The sequence below is a fragment of the Mytilus galloprovincialis genome, chromosome 9 (assembly GCF_965363235.1).
Source record: "Mytilus galloprovincialis chromosome 9, xbMytGall1.hap1.1, whole genome shotgun sequence".
In the NCBI taxonomy this organism is placed as follows: Eukaryota; Metazoa; Mollusca; class Bivalvia; order Mytilida; family Mytilidae; genus Mytilus; species Mytilus galloprovincialis.
In genome coordinates, this window is record NC_134846.1 from 71320589 (window position 1) to 71333296 (window position 12708).

The following is a 12708-nucleotide window of genomic DNA, read 5'->3' on the forward strand; positions in this document are numbered from 1 at the left end:
ATGTAATCAGTATATTCCATAGATTTGATTTTCAAAAGTTAAAAGAGTGAAAATTAATTCCTTTTAAGTGTATCCATGGCAACATTCTGCATTTATTTACCATAAAATATTGCAAAAAGGGGGGTGGACATGTCACATATCCCCCCAAAATTTGGATCAAACTAGAATTTCAATGCCTTTGAGTAATACCTTTTTATACGACCGCAAATTTTGAAAAAATTTTCGTCGTATATTGCTATCACGTTGGCGTCTGCGTCGTCGTCGTCGTCGTCGTCGTCGTCCGGCGTCCGAATACTTTTAGTTTTCGCACTCTAACTTTAGTAAAAGTGAATAGAAATCTATGAAATTTTAACACAAGGTTTATGACCATAAAAGGAAGGTTGGTATTGATTTTGGGAGTTTTGGTCCCAACATTTTAGGAATAAGGGGCCAAAAAGGGCCCAAATAAGCATTTTCTTGGTTTTCGCACCATAACTTTAGTTTAAGTTAATAGAAATCTATGAAATTTTGACGCAAGGTTTATGACCACAAAAGAAAGATTGGGATTGATTTTGGGAGTTTTGGTTTCAATAGTTTAGGAATAAGGGGCCAATAAAGGGCCCAAATAAGCATTTTTCTTGGTTTTTGCACAATAACCTTAGGTTAAGTAAATGGAAATCTATGAAATTTAAACACAATGTTTATGACCACAAAAGGAAGGTTGGTATTTATTTTGGGAGTTTAGGACCCAACAGATTAGGAATTAGGGGCCAAAAAGGGACCCAAATAAGCATTTTTCTTGGTTTTCGCACTATAATGTTAGTATAAGTAAATACAAATCTATGAAATTTAAACACAAGGCTTATGACCATAAAAGGAAGGTTGGTATTGATTTTGGGAGTTTTGGTCCCAACAGTTTAGGAAAAAGGGGCCCAAAGGGTCCAAAATTAACTTTGTTTGATTTCATCAAAATTGAATAATTGGGGTTCTTTGATATGCTGAATCTAACTGTATATGTAGATTCTCAACTTTTGGTCCCGTTTTCAAATTGGTCTACATTAAGGTCCAAAGGGTCCAAAATTAAACTTAGTTTGATTTTGACAAAAAATGAATCGGTTGGGTTCTTTGATATGTTGAATCTAAAAATGTACTTAGATTCTTGATTATTGAAGTTTTTTTGGTCCAGTTTTCAAATTGGTCTACATTAAGGTCCAAAGGGTCCAAAATTAAACTTTGTTTGATTTCATCAAAAATTGAATCCTTGGGGTTCTTTGATATGCCAAATCTAACTGTGTATGTAGATTCTTCATTTTTGGTCCTGTTTTCAAATTTCAAATTCTACATTAAAGTCCAAAGGGTCCAAAATTAAACTAAGTTTGATTTTAACAAAAATTGAATTCTTGGGCCTCTTTGATATGCTGAATCTAAACATGTACTTAGATTTTTGATTATGGGCCCAGTTTTCAAGTTGGTCCAAATCAGGATCTAAAATTATTATATTAAGTATTGTGCAATAGCAAGTCTTTTCAATTGCACAGTATTGTGCAATGGCAAGAAATATCTAATTGCACAATATTGTGAAATAGCAATTTTTTTTTTAATTAGAGTTATCTTTCTTTGTCCAGAATAGTAAGCAAGAAATATCCTATTTGTGCAATAGCAAGAATTTTTTTTAATTGGAGTTATCTTTCTTTGTCCAGAATCAACTTAAATCTTTGTTATATACAATATACAATGTATATACACTTTTTACTACCAACTGATAAATTTAAATAATCTTTACCATTCAGTGATAACAAGCAGTTTTTTTACATCTTAATATTTTATGATGTATTTAAATGAGTAGTTATTGTTGCAAACTCCATTAGAAATTTGAATTGATATCAGTTTTGAAAAAGGGAAACAGGGATGTGAAAAAAAAGGGGGGGGGGGGTTAAATTTTTCTCATTTCAGATTTCATAAATAAAAAGAAAATTTCTTCAAACATTTTTTTGAGAGGATTAATATTCAACAGCATAGTGATTTGCTCAAAGGCAAAAAAAACCTTTTAAGTTCATTAGACCACATTCATTCTGTGTCAGAAACCTATGCTGTGTCAACTATTTAATTTTAGATTTAAAAAGTTTGAAGAAGAAATCTTTAATTGATTTGTAAAATCTTGGCATTTGTTTTGTGTAAAAAAAAACCATGTAATGTCAAAAATTTGATCACAATCCAAATTCAGAGCTGTATCATGCTTGAATGTTTTGTCCATACTTGCCCCAACTGTTCAGGGTTCGACCTCTGCGGTCGTATAAAGCTGCGCCCTGCGGAGCACCTGGTTAGAAACTGTTTTCATAAATCTTTCTAATGATCAAATAAAAAATGGGTGTCTTTCGCCTCATTTTTTCGTAAAATCCAATCACAAAGTTCGTGCGATAAAAAGTAAGAAAAAAAACATTACAATAATTGCCGGACCAATGTATGGTAGGGACATGCAAATACGGACTGTCATACAGAAAACAGCCTATATTACATACATTACATACTCTTGATGTTCATATAAACCCAATACAAAGGCTATTTAAATACTCAGCTATCCAAAAATGAATTTTATTGCACACTAGCTCTCATATTTGAAAAATCCACAGGGGCCAAAATGCGAAACTACACACCTAACTGTGGAGTGCTACCTTAAGGTGAAATTTTTCCCCTCCTGTCTCAATTTTTATTATATTTTCTGTGTTCTACTATCTGTTACGATGAAAATGGTACCTTAGTTTTTAGAATTGGTTCAGTAATAAAGATTTTATGAAGGTTAGTAGTTGATGTTGAAACGCGACAAAAAGTGATTCAAAAATAAATGCTGGATCATAGTGAAAAACTTCAAGTCTGTCTCATTTTTGAGTAAATTTCTAAAACTTTTCCCATTATCTTAATTTAAAATCATAAAATTACCTTAAAAGAGGACAAATTGTACAATTTTTAGGTATTTGAAAGCACTTATAGGTCAATTTTGCTGTAAATAGCATACCTAACCATGGTTTAGAAGCTCTCAAGCAGGGTATAAATTTCTAGCAGTACTGGCATCATTAAATTTAATTAATGCCAAATTATAATATAAAATCCTGCTAAAAATGTTTATTTGACTTATTCGCATTCAAAAATATAAAGCGATACATTCTGAGGATATCATATAAAGCGCAATCTTTGGTTACAATAGCGAAGCTAATGGAGTACAAATTTAAGACCGCAACATGTCTAAGTGTCAAAATGTGTATATTCGGTTGCTAAGGACAGTAAACAATAAAATAAACATAAATTGCATTCCTAGCAGATGTTTTACCTTCAGAACTAAAACAAGAACATAAAAGACTAAAGATTTGTGGTGTATTTTATCTTAAAAAGTGCATTTCTGTGCTTTCTGATGTGCCATAAGGTAGCACTCCACAGTTAGAAAATAAAATTAAAAATGAGCCACAAAATGTTTTATCATCTCCTATTCCTGGATTTCTAATACATTAACCTAACTGTTTGTGTTGTACATGTGCATATGTATGTAATCAGTATATTCCATAGATTTGATTTTCAAAAGTTAAAAGAGTGAAAATTAATTCCTTTTAAGTGTATCCATGGCAACATTCTGCATTTATTTACCATAAAATATTGCAAAAAGGGGGGTGGACATGTCACATATCCCCCCAAAATTTGGATCAAACTAGAATTTCAATGCCTTTGAGTAATACCTTTTTAGAAACTGTTTTCATAAATCTTTCTAATGATCAAATAAAAAATGGGTGTCTTTCGCCTCATTTTTTCGTAAAATCCAATCACAAAGTTCGTGCGATAAAAAGTAAGAAAAAAAACATTACAATAATTGCCGGACCAATGTATGGTAGGGACATGCAAATACGGACTGTCATACAGAAAACAGCCTATATTACATACATTACATACTCTTGATGTTCATATAAACCCAATACAAAGGCTATTTAAATACTCAGCTATCCAAAAATGAATTTTATTGCACACTAGCTCTCATATTTGAAAAATCCACAGGGGCCAAAATGCGAAACTACACACCTAACTGTGGAGTGCTACCTAATGTTTTTTTCCAACTTTTTATCGCACAAACTTTGTGATTGGATTTTACGAAAAATTGAGGCGAAAGACACCCATTTTTTATTTGATCATTAGGAAGATTTATGAAAACAGTCTCTAAAAAGGTATCACTCAAAGGCATTGAAATTCTAGTTTGATCCAAATTTTGGAGGGATATGTGACATGTCCACTCCCCTTTTTGCAATATTTATGGTAAATAAATGCAGAATGTTGCCATGGATACACATAAAAGGAATTAATTTTAACTCTTTTAACTTTTGAAAATTAAATCTATGGAATATACTGATTACATACATATGCACATGTACAACACAAGCAGTTAGGTTAATGTATTAGAAATCCAGGAATAGGAGATGATAAAACATTTTGCGGCTCATTTTTAATTTTATTTTCTAACTAATGCTGAAGACAATGGGCCAAAAACAACTTGGGGACACCCTCCTACATGTTTCATGGACAAATTGATCTGACATTCAGGTACCTAGAAAATTTCCTTTTTAAAAGTTGCCTCTTTAAAAATTGAATAATTTTATGTTTAATTTGAGGTAATTATACCCAATTTGGATGAGCTGTCCAAACCTACATTTATAGGGTACATTTTCATACAATCAATTGATACAACAATAGTTGCTTTTCACATCTGTTAACTCCAGTGATTGGATCAACTCAATAAAGCAAAAATTAAAATACAGATTCCATTGATCATATATAAACTCTATAAAAACTTGCAGATTTAATTGTAATAATAGATAACATGGATGACAATTTCACAACAGATGTCCACTCGGTCAATTCGATTTAGAATTGCAAAGACAGGAGTGTAATGATAGATTTAATTGATCAGGATTGAAAATCAACCCTGAACCCAATCAACTCCATTAAGAATAGGAAACAAAACTCATTTGAAATGATTGATTAAATTGATATCGATAAAACATCACCTGCCCAATCACATCAACTGCATAGAAAAATTTTGATATTTAATTTGTTTTCAATCCGGCAGAAGATCCAAATATATATATAGTTAAAATAGTTAAAAAAACAAATGATTTTCACATGGTACTGTGCACTGAATTCAACAGATTAAATCACTAATTTTTGTGCAGATATCTCCTGTCCATACATGCCATATCAGTAATTTAACAATGTACAAATCTACAATAATTTAAATATAATACAGTTTTTGCAACTTACATTTACTTAAACCCACATTTGGTTTCTGTTAGTTTTGACATACTTCTCACTTTTGATAAAATGAACACATAATGGATGCTGTTGTTGATTTTAGGGATTTTTGTCCTGTCTGTTAGTGCATATATACTATATTTACTTACATCATTTGAACTTTGATTGGCAATCATATCACATGGCCTTATTTATGTATGTATGATGATTGATCTAACAATAATGTCCTTTATATAATGAGTAAATGTTTTGCAGGTGGTGATTGGATAGCCCTGATACCATTCATAGGAACAGTATCATTAATAGCCTATGTCACTGTTAAAGCATTCCAACCCAAGCCTCCAGTTGAGAAGAAACCTATATGCAATTTAAAAATCCAAAAAGAAGTACAGAAAGTTGTTAATATTGTTGATATTGAGGAGATTGGAGAAAAAGTTTCATACTGCAGATGCTGGAGATCAAAAAGGGTAAGGTCAATGCCAATTTTATATAATAATAAGGGTTGTCAAATCATTTTACAAAAGAGAAACATCTGTAAGTAGATGGTCGCATGAAATCTTACTTTCTATATATGTATGTGAATTATGATAAAATTACATGAGTACTGCAGTAGTTATCATGGTTATTTGAATTGCTGTGCCTCAAATAACATCCTTAAAAAATAGCCTCTTTCTTAAAACGTTTTACACATGTACTTTTATTTAGAGTAAAATAAATTGGCAACAACCCCAATACACAGTTTAAAGTTAAAAAAAATAATTTGTATATATGCTGAAAGTTTTAACAAAAATACAACAAAATCAAAAATAAAAACAAAAGTTCCTGGAACATCTAATTTAACTGTTAATACTTTAATAACCTGCACAATAGGCATTGCAGTTTACAAAAATTGTACATAGAGGTTAAAAACGTCCCAAGTCCCATAATTAGGCTTGTTCTATTCATGATAATAAATGTGAAGTTTACATTTAGCACCTGTAGAATTTAATTTGTGATGCAAAAATTAAACAGTGTGCAGTATTGTTAAGATTCAATTGTATTTCTGTAGTTAAAAAAGATATGTCTATTACTATGGTGCTACTTGCTTTGTGACACAAAACTAGACAACACACCTCATAACTTTGGATGTCACTTGTTTGAAATGAAGACAAGATAATGAAAGGATGTTTAACATACAGTGGCAAATTAAATATATATTCAGGACAAGAACATGATAATGTGATATGAATATTAACCAAGCTATGTACTTGAACAATGCAATAGACAAAATTTTTTAAATGCTAGTTCATGAGATAATATACCACAGCCACAGGAAGACAGTTACCCTACCCTGACACATTATTCTAGCTACAAGACAATCAGTCTTTACTCTTACTCTTAAATGCCATGTCCATATCAGAGAAAAAGCGGATTCTAATGTTTAAGACTTTAGGTTGGCATTGTTGGGGTTTAACCCATGACTTTACACTTAAGATGAGCATGAGAGCGCAGAGGCAGAAGGCGAGAATGAGGACGCTGAGGCAGTCACTTGATTGAGACTTATAAGGGTAATTAGGGAGAGAGAGAATATTTGTACATGCATGGTTCGCGCGGTCGTAGAACAAATCGCAATCAAAGAAAATTTCGGGCCAATCATACCAATATTTCGGACCTAATTTCTATTTCAAAAAACAACGGCAGACATTATCTGTTAACATAACTCTGTTCGTTACCGGTTAAATAAGTTAAATAAAATTTTGGAGGATTGCAACACAATTTCATATAGCAGTCCTAAGTATGAAATTGTTCAAATTATTATGGCATATTGTTATTCTAAATTATTTCCCAAAATTGATCGCCCTGAAGATCATAAAAAACATTTTATTAAAATTAAGTATGTCAATAAAGGCTTTGATTTTGTAAATATTGCCGGTATATTTAACGACCATTATGTTAAAGAACAAATTCCTGGATATTTTGACAATACTGAGCTACCTCTTATTTGTTATATTTACAAGAAATCTACCCGGAAATTTGTGTTTAATTATAGTCAATTGTGTAAAGATGTTAATATCAGTGAAAATACACCTACTTCATGTAATTGTAGTAATTCTGAATATATTTATGGACCCATTTCCTATGTTATAACAGATCTTAACATCGTTCAAGACCGAGAGTTAAAATCATTCCTCAGTAAAGGACCTAAATATCGTCCCCCGTCAATTATTAATTGGAGTGAGTGTCGTAATATCATCCACGACTCACTCCATACTTACTGTATGAAATGGATAAAACGGGAAAAAAGCTGACAAAAAATCTTTGGATTCTTTTTTTAATTCAGTAATGAAGATAGTTGATATACGTATTCAACATTTTAAAGAACATTTTACTATTAACAATAACCACAATAAACCTATTTCTCGTATCAAACATAAACTAAAAGAACTAGCCAAGGAATTTGTTTTTGTCCCGGCCGATAAAGCTGCTAATAATATTATTATTGTTTGACGTAAATTTTACATTGAGGTTCTGAAAAAGGAAATCACCAATTCACCAACATTCCAACCGACTCCATTTTCAGAAAACGAAATCTGTAACAAACATAAACTTTTAGCCACCGCTTTACAAGCAGAGCCAAATACAATGAAAGTCCCAACTATGTATTGGCTTCCGAAGCTACACAAAACCCCTTACAAATATAGATTTATTTCGTCTTCAAGCCATTGTTCAACTACTAAATTGTCTATTCTTCTTACCAGCACACTTGGTACAATTAAAAACCTGATAATAAATTGTTCAAATAAGGCCTTCGAAAATAGTGGAATAAATTACTTTTGGAGTGTCAAGAACTCGTTGGAAGTACTTGATAAATAGCATGCTTATATTGGTGATTTTGAATCTGTTCAAAGTTTTGATTTTTCTACCCTGTATACCACATTGCCTCACATTCTCATTAAGAAAAAATTCACACACCTAATTAAATGGGCATTCAAAAAATCAGAATGTGAATATATATGTTCAAACTCTTTTAGGTCATTTTTTAGTAGCAATAAACAAAAAAACTATGTTAATTGGACATGCTTTGATACTATATATGCCCTTGAATTTTTACTAGATAACATTTTTGTTCGCTTTGGGGATTCCGTATATCGTCAGATTATCGGAATTCCAATGGGGACTAACTGTGCACCACTTATTGCGGACCTGTTTTTGTATTGTTATGAGTTACAATTTATTACAAAAATAAGCAAAGACCCATCGAAACATCATCTGATAAACAAATTTAATAATACTTTTAGATATTTGGATGATATTTTGGCTCTCGATAATGACGACTTCAGTATGTATATTAATGAAATTTATCCTGTTGAACTTACTTTAAATAAAGCTAATACTAACAATGACCACTGCCCTTTTCTCGATCTTGATATCTATATCACTAATGGAAAGCTGAATACTAAAATTTATGATAAAAGGGATGATTTTTCATTTCCTATCGTTAATTATCCGTTTTTAGATGGTGACGTTCCCTTGTCACCATCTTACGGTGTTTATATATCTCAACTTGTACGATTCGCTCGTGTATGTAACAATGTTTTAGATTTTAACGAGAGAAATTTATGTATTACTGAAAAATTTTTACACCAGGGTTTTCGATATCACATACTAGTCAAAACATTTACTAAATTTTATCATCGGTATAAAGACATCATTCGTAAATATAGCTCAACATGCAGACTTCTAATACGTTCAGGTATTTCACATCCAATTTTTTATGGAAATATTCTTTATAAAGCACAAAGGTGTCAGTATTCACCTCAGAAACTTACAAAACCTTTGAATAGACTTATTAAGAAGGGATATAATTACGATACTGTTGTCAAGTCATTAAAGATTGCATATTTTGGCGTTAATATTGAGTCACTGATAAGGTCTTTGCATCGGAACTAAACACATTTATTCTAAAAGCAGTTGTTGGCATGACACGGGTTATGTTCTTCTTATATATGTTATGATGGTATGATACTAAACCCCTAACGGGAAGGATTGTGCCTGATGTTCATATGATGAAATCATAATCTTTCAGTCAGTTTAATTGAAGTCTGGAGCTGGCATGTCAGTTAACTGCTAGTAGTCTGTTGTTATTTATGTATTACAGTGTATTGTCATTTTGTTTATTTTCTTTGGTTACATCTTCTGACATCAGACTCGGACTTCTCTTGAACTGAATTTTAATGTGCGTATTGTTATGCGTTTACTTTTCTACATTGGTTAGAGGTATAGGGGGAGGGTTGAGATCTCACAAACATGTTTAACCCCGCCGCTTTTTTGCGCCTGTCCCAAGTCAGGAGCCTCTGGCCTTTGTTAGTCTTGTATTATTTTAATTTTAGTTTCTTGTGTACAATTTGAAAATTAGTATGGCGTTCATTATCACTGGACTAGTATATATTTGTTTAGGGGCCAGCTGAAGGACGCCTCCGGGTGCGGGAATTTCTCGCTACATTGAAGACCTGTTGGTGACCCTCTGCTGTTGGTTTTTATTTGGTCGGGTTGTTGTCTCTTTGACACATTCCCCATTTCCATTCTCAATTTTATTCTGTATCTAAGTACAAATGACACTTTCTTTATGATATATTATTTTGATTGCAGTTTCCATTGTGTGATGGATCACATACCAAGCACAATGAAGACACTGGTGACAATGTTGGACCACTTGTTCTGAAGAGGAAGAGTAATTAACCTTGAGACAAATATTTACAAAGAGCAATGGGACCCATTCATTAACAGGGTTATGTACTAACACAACATGCAGAGGTTGTTATTCTGATCAGAGACGTCAATTTTTATAAAAAGTATTGAAAATGTTGTGTTTTGTAGTTGTTTAATTGATTAGGTTGATATTTGATTTACAAAAACTTTTTTACAGGGTTCTTGCAATTTTTTTGGTTTATATGAATTATATATTGTTAAAGACAATTTTCATTCAATAATTGTCAATGATTTTTTTAAAAAGATCTTTATTTTGATAAAAAAAAGTTGAAGGAATTTTGTTTTCTTGCCATTTAAAGTAGATATGTATATTTTTGAACAGTTGTATATTCATTATTTGCTAAATACATGTATATTTGCTTTGAATAGACCATTGTGTCCTTTATATAAAGAAGAAAAGCTTAAGAAAACCCAGCTCGTGTAAACATAACAATGTAGGAGCTTGCTCATCACACATAGGAAAAGTCAATTATTCCACATTTAGCAAACATAGTTGTCAACTCTTCATATTATTAGTAAGAGTTTCATGATCACTTGTTCAAAATATAAAATCTTCCTCTCAAGATCAGTTTCTTGGAAGGGAGGTTTTAAATCTCACTCTTTAGCAAATCTATGTTTTCCTATAAGTGGTAATACTATATCTACAAATACTAGTTGTTTGGCCTGGGAAAAACATGTTTATTTACATAATAAAGAGTAACCATTGTATCTAACATGTTGTTTTGGTTATTTAACTCGCTCAAATGATTGTGGTTTTTCTATGCTGGTTGTAACATATTTTTTATTATAATAAATTAATGAGTTAGCGTAGAATTCATTTAAGAAAAATTGTGAAAAATTTGTTAAATTTAGACTTGATAATTTAAAGAAAAAGAAATCAACTTTGTGTGGGCAATATCTCATATTGATGCTAGATTTTACATCCAACTCGGTCCTGTCACCATGCCTGTCACACTCTTAATTGAAAATTGAAATAAAAAATCTTTCCTTTATTCTAGTTATTTTTTTCAATCACAAAGAGATACAACTTTGGAGAATGAAATTACAAAAGGGGGGATGTTTTGAAATAATATGCTATCATCATTGAGTCATTCCTCTAAATCTAGTCACATTTTTCTGTTTCAACATTGATTTATGGTAAAGAGAAAAATTCAATGTTAGATACTCAGTTTTCAAGTTAGTCCAAATCAAGGTTCAAAATTAAACTTTGAATATACGAGGTTCTTTGATATGGTGAATCTTGGGCCCAGTTATCAACAGGCCTGGGGTAATGGTAATTTGTAATTGTAATGCATTGTAATATTACTTTTTTTGGATGTAATGCAAAGTAATTTGTAATGCACATTTTCTGCATTACAATTACATGTAATGTAATGATTACTTTAGTTAAAAACTGATGTAATGCCTCCATTACAATACATTACTTTTCATTACAAATTGGTAAAACAGATAAATTTGAAGAATATTGTATAATAAAAATAAAATATTAACAAAAACAAAAGAAAGTATGGAATAAAATTTTTGTCACAGTTAATTACTGTATTAAATAAATTACATCAATCTTTAAAACACACATTAAGGTAAGAAATATAAAATGGTAAAAAATATCAAGTCTTTGATCTTGGTTTCTGATATTTGTTTAATATGATATGGGAATATTTTGGTGTTAGGTGGTCTTTGAAAAATCTTATGAAAAAAATTATCAAACAAAACTATATAGATCAATGAAAAAAATATGAAGATGAAAATTTCATAATTCTATACACACCTTACATGTATTTCAATGAAATATTGAATATATCAAACAACACTTTTAAACCAAACTGTGGTTTGGGTCCTGTCTGTGTTGTTATTTCACCTAATTAATATCACAATGTTTTTATTGCAATCAAATCTTCTTAACTTATGTTTGTCCTCACAGAACCCTTAGGCATTTCACAAGATAATCCTTTAATGACACATTTATTATATCCCTTTGAAATCCTTAATGATGTCTTAATGATTAAGTGATCAATGTTAGAAACAAAATTATATGATAATTTATTTATTTTTTACCACCACCTAAGAAACTTAAAAGTGACTTTTTCAGTTTCATGCCTCCTACTACTCAATCAAAGGGTATAGACACAGGTAAGGTGCAGTACATGATGTTGACATCTACTTGTCTGAGCCATGTGAAGAAATTTCAATCAATGCACTGGAATAATGGAAGTCAAATTCAGTGTGCCTTTCTTCTTTGGTTAATACAGCTATCAAGTATTTAGCCATTTCTCGCACATAAGCTCCTGTAGAAAGGCTTTTAAGTATTGCCGGAAAGGTGTACAGAACTGATCGCTGTTCTCTTAATGGCATCACATTTAAACCACTTATGATGATAACGTGCAATGGACATATTAAGTATTTGAAGTCTATGTCCCTAACACTATATACATATGTACATATACCTCTGTTTTTGAAATGCTTTTTGTTTTTATATTGAAAAAGTAATGTGTAATGTAATGCATTACACAGGCAAAGTAATTGTAATGTAATGCATTACATGTGAGAAAAAATGTAATTGTAATTGTAATTGTAATGGAAGAATCACAAAGTAATTGTAATGTAATGCATTACATTGCAATGTAATGGCCCCAGGCCTGGTTATCAAATTGTTCAGCATTTAGGACTAAAGGGTTCAAAATTGAACTTATTAGA

At 31.2% G+C, this 12708-nt stretch overlaps 1 protein-coding gene across 2 annotated transcripts in view; it reads left to right on the top strand.

Annotated features, from left to right (window-relative positions):
* The window catches only part of LOC143045824 (CDGSH iron-sulfur domain-containing protein 2 homolog B-like), an 18699-nt gene extending 7693 nt beyond the window's left edge, over positions 1 to 11006 (top strand). For both annotated transcript variants that reach the window (XM_076218608.1, XM_076218607.1), the window contains exons 2-3: positions 5521 to 5732; positions 9895 to 11006. In XM_076218608.1, the coding sequence (XP_076074723.1) occupies positions 5521 to 5732; positions 9895 to 9984 (302 nt within the window). In that variant the 3' untranslated portion in view covers positions 9985 to 11006. The remainder of the gene's footprint in view (positions 1 to 5520; positions 5733 to 9894) is intronic.
* The last annotated feature ends 1702 nt before the right edge of the window (positions 11007 to 12708 follow it).